At 32.6% G+C, this 15,112-nt stretch overlaps 1 protein-coding gene and 1 long non-coding RNA gene across 2 annotated transcripts; both read right to left on the reverse strand.

The window, feature by feature from the left end:
* Positions 1 to 1,787: 1,787 nt before the first annotated feature.
* On the reverse strand, positions 1,788 to 8,351 carry LOC149738315 (cytokine receptor-like factor 3). The gene has a single exon (XM_089874520.1). It carries the CDS (start codon positions 7,885 to 7,887, stop codon positions 6,496 to 6,498), a length of 1,392 nt encoding a protein of 463 aa, XP_089730646.1. The 5' UTR covers positions 7,888 to 8,351; the 3' UTR covers positions 1,788 to 6,495.
* Positions 8,352 to 13,436: 5,085 nt separating this feature from the next.
* On the reverse strand, positions 13,437 to 14,674 carry LOC149738316 (uncharacterized). The gene is made up of 2 exons (XR_016384603.1): positions 14,521 to 14,674; positions 13,437 to 13,644 (listed from the first exon to the last, which is right to left on the reverse strand). It is a non-coding gene; the product is annotated as an uncharacterized LOC149738316 (long non-coding RNA).
* Positions 14,675 to 15,112: the final 438 nt, after the last annotated feature.

The raw sequence follows: 15,112 nt of genomic DNA on the forward strand, positions 1-15,112 counted from the left end.
ATAGGCAACGTGCCAAATTCCAGTATGCATTTGCCTAAAATGTCCGACCGCATTAGGTGCCTATGGGTGTTCAGTTTCATACGCCTTGTGCCAGCTTACGAATTACTACAAGTTTAACTGTGTGAGTGATTGTTGAACATGTTAGTGGTCATATAGATCGTTGTTTTTTTGCGTGACTTTTTCTGCACTTATCTCAATTCCTAAATCTAGCGTTTATTCTTTATTCTCTTGATTGAAATCAAATCATAATATATATTTATAATTTTTTGACTAAATTTTCAGATTTGAAAGCTCATGATTAGGGATTAATTATCGATTACCTTTCTCATGTACTTTAACTTAACGAAAACACTGTCTGGAAATTTGGGAGGGCACGTGTTGGTGAGATAAGAAATCCACACAACGATTCACGACTGAATCAACTGTTACCATTTAAGTGGGGATTAAATTTTGTAGTAAAAGGATTAATTAATAATATGCTAATTGTTTTAAACGTGTTCACACATTAGATCTTTGATCTCTTGTTTTTACTAGATTTTTGTTATGTATGACAAACAATTTAGACAACTGCTGTAAATCGTCTTGCCAAAAAACACACAGGCCTACAATGTTAGCAGCAATAGGCCTTGAAGCCATAAACTCTGGGTCAGAGGTATCTGCGCTAACCAATCTTCAGATGATGTGTCAAAAACATAGATGCTCGGTCACCAACTTTTGAGCTGCGGTTCAGCTCGATACAACACTAGCCTGCACCCTAACACACAATTGACACCCATGATGTTACCTACTGAGAACATGTCGGTCCAGATCAACTATGTTGTCTCTATTATTGAAATATCTTGAATAGACGTTTTAAATTTACACTGATCCTTTGTTTCCTAGTATCAAATATCAGTTTATTAGTAAAAAGCAGAAGTTCAATTTTGTTTAGAAGTAAACTTTGTCAGTTTCCAAGAGATTATTCCCCAAAAAATCATTTTGTTATTGGCGTGCAGTTATTTTACCCAAACGTCTATCAAATTAAGTTATGTTCCGGTTCTCTCTTTTGTTACGTCATCGCCTTTTTTCTCTCGCATTCTTTTTGTTCATTACGTGGCAATTTCAGTTTAGTTTATACTTAAGTGATTTGAATGAACGTTGGTTGGTAATCTTCTGTAGTGAACGGAAGTAGTTTATAGCCACAAATTTTCAGGTATATATCTTTTTGCATTAGTTGTTTATTCGCATATTTACGTGTTTATTTACTATTGTTATTTCTCCTTTTAGTTACCGCAATCCGCAATTCGCAATCCGCAATCCACAAACAATACATTTAAAAGATTTGCGCGTTTGACTGTTTGGCTATAACACCAACGAAGAAACAAAATAAATAAAAAGAGACAGAGTCCAAAAGACCTGCCCAATCACCTGTTTTTAGAAATTTTAAGCTTTGAATTCTGGATTTTAATTACTTAAAAATAATCATGCAGGCAAACCTATTGAATTATTTGAAGCGTTTTCTTACCATGTCATAAACATTCAAAATTATTGGAGAGCTTGACATATCTGAAAACAATGTTCTCCTTAAATACATATGGTTTATCAAAAATAACAAGCAAACAAAATACAATCATTAATATACCTTAAATTTCACTTGGCCTTCTTTCTATGTTTGACACTTCCAGTGGATTCTGCATTAACTTCTAATACAGCACGACTGCATTAACTTCTTTTACAACACCACTAGGAACTTTCGTTAATTATATTTGATAAACATACAAAAAGATATATTCCAAGAGCACCAAGAGTTTCCTGAGTATAAGTATCCATTAAATATTTAAATCAATTCAATTACATTCAGATATCAAACAATGCCATGTATTATAACAATATAACTAGAATATTATTGCAGTGTTTTAAAGAATAGTGAAAGCAGAGGAGAACTGAAGATTACTTCATAATCCATAAGAAACCTTACGTCCACTGTACACAAAAAAGACACAAGACAGAGATTAAAGGGTTTTAACCTGTTTAGCAAGATTTTTAACAAAAAATCAAGATTTACCAAATGATGCATCGGTTTAGTGAATGTATCCTCTTTGGGGCTATAATGTGCATTAATAAACAGCATGGATTGCTAAATACTAAATATGCCGGAAGCGTTTCTCATAATAAAGCAAAGAAAGATTCCAAAAGACTATGAACGAAAAACAAAACTGTATGATATGTACAGCAAATATTGTTTTAAAATAAAAAAATAAGAATGCAATTTAAGACATATGTATACCCTATTCTATATCCTATAAAGGTTTAAATAGACTATATATTATGTATATATACTTAAATACAACAATAAACTCCATCACAACTAATAAAACATTTTAATTATACTGAAGAAATAAAAGTAAAAAGACAATGCTGTAAAAATCTAACAGCCAGGTGTTGTATAGGCTATAGTGGAAGCAATTGTGCACTAAATGCATATTCAAAGAACTTAAGATGAAAGACTTTTAACAAACTAGTAAAAACCTTTTAACAAAAAATTGTATTACTAAACCCCATTGGAAATGAGGAGTGCAAAGTTTTACTATAGTATAAACTTGTAAAGTTGGGTTTATTTTTAAAGGGAAAATACATTATAGAAGGCCTATTGCATATTTTTACTGAACCTGCCGTAAATAAAGATTATATATACATATATATATATATTATATATAGTAAAGTGGGGTGATAAGAAACAATGGGGTACTTGGGGTAAGAAAGGACAACCCCCCTAGCCCGCTAAAAATTCATTTTTAATGCAAACAGCTTTTGTGGGTGGAAAGGACATTTATTTGGCCCATTTTTTATCCTAACTGTCCTTCTAGGTCAGGGGTCCCCAAACCGCAGCCATCTGCAGCCCGCAGAAGCAAAATAATTGGCCCTCAAGAGGACTTCAAAATTACCGATTTCATACGTTCACAAATGAACATATTACTTTAAAAAATCGTCTAAAAATGTTTTATTGATTTCTGTAATAATTTACATTGTCTTTGTTACGTCACAAATATAGTTATGACTGTCACAACATCAGCCAACCTGCCACGCTTGTTACTCTGGTATAGTGGTTATACCGCGGCATGATTCAACAAAAAACTGTGAAACTTTATCTTTTACTCCGCAAGTACGTAGTTTAATCTGTTCTAGAAGCCATGTTTATTACAAGCATATGTGTCGAATTTCCTGACCTAACTAACAGTATTCGTTATAACCAAATTTTGGCCAATACAGGTCGCGGGTAATCCTTTAGCTGGTGGCCACCTGAAATTTTGGTTTCAAAATGTTCCTTAGGTCTCACTGATACCCACTGTATTATTTTTTTTTGAAAAAACTCAGGCATTCGTGTCGAAAATTAACTTAAAAATGTGTGCGAAATCAAGCTGCGTCACCGTATTTTCTACACCAGCCGTTATGAATTAAACCAAGATTGGATTATTAAGTCATAGAATGCATATTGTTACGTTTGATTTGTACGTTAAAACAATGGGGAAAAAAACAAAGCTATACCGTCTTGTAACTTATGTAATATACCACTATTGTGACGTAACAGACCACAATTGTGATGTAATAAACCATTGACCCTACGCAAATCAGACGAATTACGGTGACCAGGCTAATTTTTCGACATGAACGCCCCTCTTTTAAAAAAAATTTAGACAGCAGGTTTTAGTGGGGGCTATAGAACATTTTGAAACCAAAATTTCAGGTGGCCACCAGCTAAAGGATTACCCAAGTCGCGTCGCCAATATAGCAGGGAAAACCTTGCCTGACGCATAATTACGATTTCACATATTAGCCCGCGATAAAATAAGTTTGGGAACCCCTGTTCTAGGTGGTAATTATTTTTTTGGTAAAACACAAATTACTAAATTAAACAAAAAACTTACAAAAAAAGAATTTTTAGAGGGTTTGGTAAACTTTTTGTGTGAGAAAGCCTTCATGATAAATTTATTATGAATGCAGGTTTTTGCTACATATTTAAGTACCTTGCTGTTGGTATATTTTAATTCTAAATTTTACGAACAATTCATACTTTTTTTTAGTTTTTTTACCCCAAAATCACCTTATGGAAAAGGGTAAAAAAACAACTGTTTTTTTTTCTGTTTTTTTTTTTCTTTCCCAACCAATATTACCTTATTGATAAAATTAATTTTAAAGTTATGTATGTAAATTATTTTAATTTAATTAATTTTAAAGGTAACCAAGTATCAAAAATAGATATTTTACAGCTTTGCCTACTTTTTCTGATAATGTAACCTATATTTTAGGTTAAGACTGTTTAGTTACAGCTTACAGGTCATTTTTATGGTTATGTTGCTGAATTTAGTTTAGATAAAGCCAAGATTTCATTTAAGTTTTTTAAAGGCTCTTATAACTTAGGTATATCAAGTATAATGCTCTAGTTCCTTTTTGTGCTTTATATAAGTTATTAAGCTTATGGGCTTTGTTTTTAGTCTAATAAATGTTATTCGTGGGTAAGCTTATGTTTAAAAGGAAGTACTGAAGTGATACTGTGATACTGTAATAATGATAAAGTTTCTGAAAAAATATAGACTGCATAATACCTAAGTTGTATGGCTAATATTTGTATTATTACCTTGTACTTCCAATATTAATTTTTTAGATTAGGTTAAGTTGCTTTTGAAAACATTGTTTTTTATTGCCCCGCTTATGTTTTTTTACCCCAAATCCTGGGGAATAAAAAACAGCATAAAATTTCGAATAAAATTTTAAGTATTCATAGAACTCCTACAATCTTTTTTGGACATAAAGGTACGTTCCTCCAGATTAAAATTGCTTTTTTAGTTTATTACTTGGGGGGAAAATCGAAAGGTAATGTTTTCTGTTTTTTGTTACCCCACTAGACTATATATAATTTTTTTTAACAAATGGTCGTTAATATAAAAATAAAACTACAGGCATATTTATTATTTATTAGTTATTAATAAACTTGGAATTAATTAATTGGCTAATTTGTAAATGTTTTCAAATAAATTTACCTCGCCTCCGTTAAACAAACATTAAATTTATATATTTATTAGCTAATGCAGTTTGTTTGTGTATCACGTTGACGCCCAAAAAAAGAGACGCGTAAGTGACCTAAAGTAGCCTCATCGTTACACTCGCCTAATAAACATGACATGCGGTGTACCAGTGATCAGACACTTGAGTTTAATTTAATACTTTTGGGATTGTTACAAATGAGTTTACATTTATGAAGAAGTTAGCGCTCAGTTTTAATTCTTACAAACTCACGTCGCTCGCTGTAGCGCAACTATATACGTGAGTGAATAAGGCAAAAGACCGTAAATTTGCTGACGTCACACTTTATTGCTGATTTCACACCCGAAACTATTCGGTTTCGTGGATATAGGGTTTTTTGTTTTGTTTTTTGAATCTTTTGCAAATTGGCACCTCCCTATACAGTAGCATTGCTTCTGGAACAAATTAAGGTTAATTATTACTGCCCAAATCGTTTGGAATGCAATGCAGCGACAATTGTCTGTTTAGCAGTAATGTTGTTGTTTGTTTAACTTAATTCCTATGCAGTAATAGAGATGGTAAACCAAACCCGGATTAGCAAAAAATAGGAACAGGCTTTCCAGAAATATGCGTATCCTATTATGTTCTACAACCGGTGTTGTTAACTATAAGTGTGTAACAAAATATTGTAGCAACATGAAAAACATTATACAATGAACGTTTGGTTAGTTAGTTAATAAGCTCTTGTACTGTAAAAATTGAATGCAAAATTTGGCGCTTTGCAACTATTATTTAAACACTTTCGTGAGAACACCCCCGTCAGAATATGACCAGAAGTACCCGGGTATTACAACTTATTTAACTAAGAGATAAATGTCTTTGAAAAATACCTAAACAGCATAAAATGACTTGTACCAAATTAAAATAATATTATGGTATTAGTAACATGTATAATATACCTTTAAAATCAGTTTTATCACAAAATTAATCTTGGTTAGGCTAAAAAAAAAAAAAAAAAAAAAGTAAAATGTTTGTAAAAATTGAAACTGAAATATATATTATATAGGCTATATTATATCAGCAGCAAGGCAGTTTAATAGTGTTTAACTAAAAAAGTAATTACCGCTTAAAATGAAAGTTATACAAAAAAAAGACAAATAAATATAGTTTTTACCCACAAAAGCTGTTTGCGATAATTTTTTTTAGCCAGCTGGGGGTCCTCCTTTCTTACCCGGAGTACTGTATTATTTTTTATTACCACACTTGACTGTATGTATGCAATATTTCTGACTCTATTGAACACCTGTATTACTAGAGAGCAGTACATAACAAACTGTCAAATTAAAAGAAATTGCAAAAACTTAAATACATTTCTGAAGAGACAGGGTTACGTATTGATTACAAATAAAATAATGCAGCTTAAAAAGATCTTGGCTTTACTTTACACTTCCCAGAAACAAATGACTACATAAGTTACAAAATAACTTAAGTAACCTAAGTTATAGAGACTTTCCATCCTGGAGTACGGAACAACATGGCAAAAGCAAAGTCCTGAGAATGAAGTTGTGCTGCTGCTTTCAATGGATGCCAATTAAAAACAGCACAATGTTCACCAACAGTGATTGAGACTCTTAATTGCTTTATCTCTTTACCAATATAACCAAACTCTGTTGAAGGTATATGACTAACATCAAAGGCAACTACTGAACCACGACAAAAGTGTGAAAATCGTGTCGTACTTTTTGTTCCATTAACCCAAACATGCCCATCAGCCATTAAACACAAAGTTCCACTTTTCATATGCAAACTACAAGCATCGGCATCTCGTCTAACAGTAAGTGCTAGGCAATCATTAGTATGGTAAGACTTGCCTTCAACATCAATTTTAAAATTAATTGAATAACCAATGATATGAGATGATCTTGCAGAATACAGAACCGTGTCAAGAGAATTTTTCTTAATAGCAGATCTCCCTTTATCACTTAATGTATAGGAGACACTGTCTGAAGAATTCGACCACAAAAACGGATCCATTGTTGTCATTTTCTCCTGATACACACTCCATGGACTGCATTGCTTTATTGTATCACCATTTACCATGAGCGAGCACTGACATACCCTGAAGGTATAAATACTGTTTGAAGATAAATTTTTAACGGAATATGTAAGATTGGGGCCAACATAAGAATCTTTAAAAATTGTTTCATTTGTGTTTTTCAGTTGCAAAGGTAAGTTTACCCTACCATGGCAAAGTTGAAGCTTGTATATCCGGTGAGATTTTTCATTACCACCAAGATTATTATCAGACCATGTCACCACTACACCGCCAGGAATTGGCTTAAGATCAGATATTTGTACAGGGGAACGTTTACTCACAGTCCCATAGTGCTCAAGAGCTTGACAAATTTCAGATGAAAAGTCTTCATTAAAAACAAATGATATGCTTGGAACATCGCTGAGTAATGGGACTTCAGGGACACTGTCCAGAGAAAGATTTTCCGCCATGCTGATAAAGGAATCAAAATTTATTTTACCAGAAGTATTATCATAATCACACTGCAAAATATTCTCTCCCGTGGAAACTAGAGTGCCAGCTTCGCTTATTCTTTCTTGTAAGAAATGTTGACATTCATTTAATGGTATTAATGCAGTTTTTTCAATAAGTGTGATCTCATGCAACAATGATTTCTTTCTCAAATCAATTTTACAAGCTATTTCCTTGTTCATACTTTCGAAATGATGTTTAATTTCTTTCCTTGCATGTTCTGCAGTAGCACTTACTTGGCAAACGGCGGTTTTTAAATGTTTTTCACGGCTCTCAAGTTCGCATTTATGTTGACGAGCACTGTCAACAGTTTCTATAGCTTCCTGAACACCTTCATACATGGTGAAAAATGGTACAACGACTGCAGAGACCGACTATTATAAGTTTTACAGTCTAATCAAAACAGTTTAAGGCGTAACAAACACCAAGGTGATCCTAGAATACAGATATTTTAGCGGCCATTTTCGATACCTTCTACTGGTGCCACCAACCTAAAATTTGGACACTGTACTAACTAGACCCCAGCGGTACCGATTCTAAAATAAAAAATAAAAATTTCGAAAAAATATTAATTATGAATATTAATATTCGTCATAAAAACATATTTATAGAATTTTCTCCCGTTCCAGCTTCGAATATGTTATAGCGCTACGTAATAGCTACAAAATGAAACATTATTTTCTTTAAAAAAGTGCGGGGATAGATGTTAAATATAAAAAAGTATGATCATAACTCGAATCATATAAATATTATATTTTCAATTTTTTTTTGCGAAAATATAACTCACGCATACATCTATGTAGGTCACTAGCATGTTATCCCCGTCGAAAAAAAAATTAATTTCAAATTTTTTTTATAACTGAATATTAATATTCGTCATAAAAACATATTTATAGAATTTTCTCCCGATCCAGCTTCGAATATGTTATAGCGCTACGTAATACCTAAAAAATGAAACATCATTTTTTTCAAAAAAGTACGGGGAAGGGTTCAGAATACAAACAAGTATAGTCATAACTTGAATCATATAAATATTAAATTTTCGATTTTTTTTGCGAAAATATAACTTACGCATACATCTATGTAGGTCACTAGCATGTTATCCCCATCGAAAAAAAAATTAATTTCAATTTTTTTTTATAACTGAATATTAATATTCGTCATAAAAACATATTTATAGAATTTTCTCCCGATCCAGCTTCGAATATGTTATAGCGCTACGTAATACCTAAAAAATGAAACATCATTTTTTTCAAAAAAGTGCGGGGAAGGGTTCAGAATACAAACAAGTATGGTCATAACTTGAATCATATAAATATTAAATTTTCGATTTTTTTTGCGAAAATATAACTTACGCATACATCTATGTAGGTCACTAGCATGTTATCCCCATCGAAAAAATAATTAATTTAATTTTTTTTAAATTTGAATATTAATATTCGTCATAAAAATATATTTATGAAATTTTCTCCCGATCCAGCTTCGAATATGTTATAGCGCTACGTAATACCTAAAAAATGAAACATAATTTTCTTCGAAAAAGTGCGGGGATGGATGTTAAATATTGCGGAGAGTATTAATTACTCGAATTTCGTGTTTGTATATTTTTTTGCACGAACGCAAAAATAGTACATATTAATCCACATAAATGTTTTTATAACAAAATTATAACAGTAAATATTTACAGTTGTGTGTCTAATATGCTTAGAATTGTTAAAGTGTATGTACAACGACACGGTTCATTTTTATACGACAGCATTGTTCATTAAATAAGATCTTTTGAAATGACTATTAATATATGTCATAAAAACATATTTATAGAGTCTTGCATCAGACAAACTTTGAAATGTAATAGTGCTCCTGAATAACTAAACAATGAAACATTAATTTCTTCAACTGATGAGTGCGGGGATGGGTATTAAATATTGTGAAGAATATTGATATAGTTCATGTCACTTCACTGTTAATTGACTTTATTTTTCATTCAAACTTGGAAAACAAAAGTTGTTTTTGTAACTGAACGTTTGTTTTGCAATAACATGTTGTTGTTATTGTAACTGTTCACTTGTTTGGCTCGAGTATGATATCTCCGTGTTGATAATGTTCGCACCCGACCTTTGAAGTGGCGGTGAAGCTTTAATCAAAGTTTGGAGCCTCGTTAGTGAAAGTTGTACATAAACCCTGTTTAGAGGTGCAGTCATTCCAGTTCCTGTGAACACCGTTACTCTGACAGTTGACACAGTGATATTATATTGCAAATATACCGAAGTTCTGCCGAATTTTTTTACGAAATCTGAAGATCATCTTTCTCAAGTAAAACAAACATGATGGCGACAAAGGTTAGTTTTGCTATTTGTTCTGTAACGTATCTACAATGCTAGCGTACAATATGCTCTTCGTTTGTTTATGTTTGTCATTACTATCTGTACGTTTCTGCTTTATAGATGTCAACTAAATGTACACGTGGCAAGTTTGCTCATCGTGGTGCGAGGGCACGTGTTGTTCGATATCCGATTGGGATTTCAGGGAAACAAACCGCAAGGTTGTTTCCAGAGCCAAAATGGGAGAAGAATGCTCTGTTCATCACGGACAGCAACGGGAGAGATTTGGTTTTGCCATGTGTGGTTCGTCCTTCCATCGGGTTCCCGTTCAACCTCTCCGTAATCTCTGTGCCCGGTGGCTGCATTATGCACGGAGACATTGAGTTGCGATGTCCCGCTTCAATCATGAAGAATGTTAATGCTGTTATTATTGGTTTAGGTACGAATGATGTTCCCCGCGAAAGACTCGCGGCGGACGACAACGAGTATATACAGTGTTCTAAATGCAAGACATGGCTCCATTTTGACTGCGTCGCTGAGGAAATACCTAGTGAGGCTAAAAGTATCGGCGTTAAATGGTTTTGTATCAATTGCTCTGACTAATTTGTTTACTACCTACGATAACTATGTGTTTTCAGTTATATTCTACAGGTATCCGACGATGATCAACGAACAGACAACGAGGAGATCACTAAATGTTTGGTCACTATTCCTCACTTTTTACTCTTCTATTAATTCTGCATCGTGTCAGTTTGCAGAATAGTAGAAGAGTAAAGTGTTTGGATTACAACTGCACAAAACTCCTCTCCTGGTGGACCTTACCAACAGCGTTAAAACTCTTTAAATGCCAAAGATGAACACATTCGCCAATTTAAATAACGGAGGTGCAAAGATTATCATAATATGGGCGAAAGCGACCTTGCACCTCTACTTCAGGCGTTTCTAAAACAAACAGGTTTATCTTCCTTTCCTTTAGACATTCATTATTGTCTGCGACAATTCGATCGAGCCTATCAATAAAAGGCGCTAATCTTAGAGGCTTCAAGAACAAACAATCCTTTGTATTAATTGAAACAAATAAATTAAAATTCTTGGTATATTTCCAGGTACGTAAGTACGGACAGGATAACCGTAAATAACCCAAAATACGAGTAATTAATACTCTCCGCAATATTTAACATCCATCCCCGCACTTTTTTGAAGAAAATTATGTTTCATTTTTTAGGTATTACGTAGCGCTATAACATATTCGAAGCTGGATCGGGAGAAAATTTCATAAATATATTTTTATGACGAATATTAATATTCAAATTTAAAAAAAAAATTAAACTAATTATTTTTTCGATGGGGATAACATGCTAGTGACCTACATAGATGTATGCGTAAGTTATATTTTCGCAAAAAAAATCGAAAATTTAATATTTATATGATTCAAGTTATGACCATACTTGTTTGTATTCTGAACCCTTCCCCGCACTTTTTTGAAAAAAATGATGTTTCATTTTTTAGGTATTACGTAGCGCTATAACATATTCGAAGCTGGATCGGGAGAAAATTCTATAAATATGTTTTTATGACGAATATTAATATTCAGTTATAAAAAAATTTGAAATTATTTTTTTTTTTGATGGGGATAACATGTGAGTGACCTACATGATGCATGCGTAAGTTATATTTTCGCCGAAATATTTTAAAATTTAATACTTGTATGATTCGGGTTATGACCCTCATACTTGTTTGTATTCTGAACCCTTCCCCGCACTTTTTTGAAGAAAATGATGTTTCATTTTTTAGGTATTACGTAGCGCTATAACATATTCGAAGCTGGATCGGGAGAAAATTCTATAAATATGTTTTTATGACGAATATTAATATTCAGTTATAAAAAAAAATTGAAATTATTTTTTTTTTCGATGGGGATAACATGCTAGTGACCTACATAGATGTATGCGTGAGTTATATTTTCGCAAAAAAAAATCGAAAATATAATATTTATATGATTCGAGTTATGATCATACTTTTTTATATTTAACATCTATCCCCGCACTTTTTTAAAGAAAATAATGTTTCATTTTGTAGCTATTACGTAGCGCTATAACATATTCGAAGCTGGAACGGGAGAAAATTCTATAAATATGTTTTTATGACGAATATTAATATTCATAATTAATATTTTTATTTTTTATTTTAGAATCGGTACCGCTGGGGTCTAGTTAGTACAGTGTCCAAATTTTAGGTTGGTGGCACCAGTAGAAGGTATCGAAAATGGCCGCTAAAATATCTGTATTCTAGGATCACCTTGGTGTAACAAACGGTCCTAGGTAAAAGCAGAGCCATAGAAATACTGAGTAGTCCAACCCAAAGCCATAGAAATTGTATTGTAACAATTTCTATGGCTTTGGTCCAACCCATTGTTACGTAAAAGACAAATTGAACGCCATTTTGTTTCCCAAAACACACAGCAGATGAAAGGAAAATGCATGTTTTTTGATAATTTGAAGCAAAACTTAAACCTTAAAATCAATTTAAATGCTGCAAAGTCCAAAAAACATGCGTAATTCGTTTTCTGTATCGAAATAAAATTAAAAACGAGATTTAGAAGCGGTGAATTTGTGACATTTCATTCATTTAATATGGGCAATTATTTATATTTTCCGCAAAGAATGTTTAATAAGGTAAACATAAGCTATTTTACGGCTTCCCACAAAATAAAATCGCAAATGGAACATAACAAGTTCGTTTAAATTCATTGCGAAGGCAACCACTTTTGCTCGATTTTGGGAACAAGATGGCGGCTGTTTAACCACTTGCTGTTTCTACAACTCTGGGTAAAAGCAAAGTCCATAGAAATCACAAGTTAAGCAACTAACTTGTCTATTGTTTACGCGTGCATGGACGCCATTTTTGGTCGAGCAGCTGTACAGCTGATAATGGCAAAACTGCGAAATATATGTAAAAATGTCCTCTTAACAGACAATTGAGGCATTTACAAAGACATTTCCAGCATTTTAATAATACAGAAACTAAAACTATGTTATTTTATTGCCAAAATACGAATAAAACAGTATAGTACCCTATAAATATGCATATAACAGTAGTATCAGATATCAGTAAAAGTGTATGTATATAAAGTGTTTTGATAATGTTGAATATGTATGTAGGCTACTGTTTTTACAGAGATTTTTTTGAGAGGTGACAGTTTCTATATTAGCTCTGGCGATTTTAAATTATTAATAACAAATAGGCAATCAAAAACTTTTTAAACTATAAAGGAAGTGGCAGTCTGGGAAATTATGCCCAATAATGAAACATTCTATTATGTTTCAGATATTTTAATTATAATGCTCATTTTCAAATCCCAACCAATGGTATCCATTTTAATGGGAGCCAAATTCGTAATAACATCAGGCGATAGTTTTCTGTACTGTCAAGTATGTGACACATATGCAGCAATCAAATTTTTAAAGCCAAACCATTATTGCCAAAACATTTTATTAAAGTATAAACATCATGCTGTATTGCAAAATTGTTACAGTGACTAATAAGTTTTTTGTAATAATAAAAACAACTTTTATCTTGCTTAATTTATTGGAAGATCCAGGAAAGTGAGCAAACCACTCAAAAATTCTTGCCTAACCAAATGAAAGGTGTAAGTAACTACATTTGATTAATGCCATCGTCTTGAGTCACAAACATTAAACTGTTCTTTTGTTAGATTTTTCATGACTAGCTTCTGGACCAAGCGACATCTGTTTAGATCACTTTGTTCATCAGCATCTGCAGCAAAATCAAAGAGGAATATGTGTAATTTTTGTTCATAATGTTGTTTCTTTTGTATCTACAGCACCAAACTTCAGTCAGGGTATCCTGACTATCCTCACACTCAGTTTTGTTTGTTCTTTACTTCTCTATATGACATTTTCATAACATTATTATTTATTAACACTAGTTACTGGTTGTCACGCTGTCAATAAACTGCATAAATAAATCTTGTTAGATACCCTTGCAGGACAATGCACAGTTGGTTTACTGTTTCTTTTTTTAGACGAACAAAGTTTTACTTGATGCATTTTAAGAAGTAACAAATTTATGACAGTTACGAGGACATTATGCATCTCCTTGGTACTCTCAAATTTTTATAACAAATATATAACCTCCACGCTTCACTGGAAACTTTTAACCAACTCCTTGTTGCAGTTGCCACAAGTGAGGATTATCATATTTTCTTCTAATACCGAAAGTTTTGCACTTCTAGTTGCATTTAGTAAATTATTTGCCACACAGTGTAGTCATAAAATGTCCTGGCTGTTTTAAAATAGAAATCTAAAAAAATGAGTGTGGGTCAAAAACCTTTTTGCGAGTCAAATGTGGGTCAAAAACTTTTTGCGATTTTTTTTAAACTAACATAATTTAACCCAAAAAGTCTAAATGTAAGCTGTGTTTTACAAATAAAAATGCTGTTTGCATAAATAAGACTAACTAAAATACTTATAAATTATTACTCAAGTCCTAAACTTTCTCATGTAAAAAAGTTTTCCTATGCCATAGATTTGCTTATACACAACAGTGACATAAAACATCTCTATATAGATTTTTTTCTTAAAAAGTATACTTCACATAAACTACTCCTTGCTATTGGAAACCCGTTGTCACCTTTTCCGCCGTTGACAGACCAACTTTTTCTTCTTTCCGACTTCAATGAAAAAGAAAAGACGTTACGTTTTCACTGCTGCTTTCAGCGCAGTTAGGAGCAAAGTATGCCACTATACTAACAATTATTGTCGATAACATTTTACCTATACACAGACTGACGAAATACAGAGTACACAAACACCATAAAGTGTTGTATAAGCTACAAAACATCAATATAACGCAGTTCTATGTACAGCATAAACATAGTAGCTTTCTTATTCCCGCCAATTTTTTCGAACAAAAATGGCGTCCAAATTGTTACGTTTCTTAACTTGTGATTTCTATGGACTTAGGGTTTTACTAAAAGCACGGAAATAAACAAGAGATCACAGAACTGACGCGTAAGCACGTTTAAAACTAATTGGCATAGTATTAATTAACCCTTTTACTATAACAACGGTCGACTACGCTCGATTAAAAACAAACCCGAAGTAACCAACAAAGCGGTTTTTAGTTGCCATTATTGGTGACTGTGGAGTAGTAGGTAGAATGCATTTTTTACATGTATTATAACTCCTTTACATGTATTATAAAGACTTATTATTATTATGTA

The sequence above is a fragment of the Ciona robusta genome, chromosome 3 (genome assembly GCF_009617815.1).
Source record: "Ciona robusta chromosome 3, ASM961781v2".
In the NCBI taxonomy this organism is placed as follows: Eukaryota; Metazoa; Chordata; class Ascidiacea; order Phlebobranchia; family Cionidae; genus Ciona; species Ciona robusta.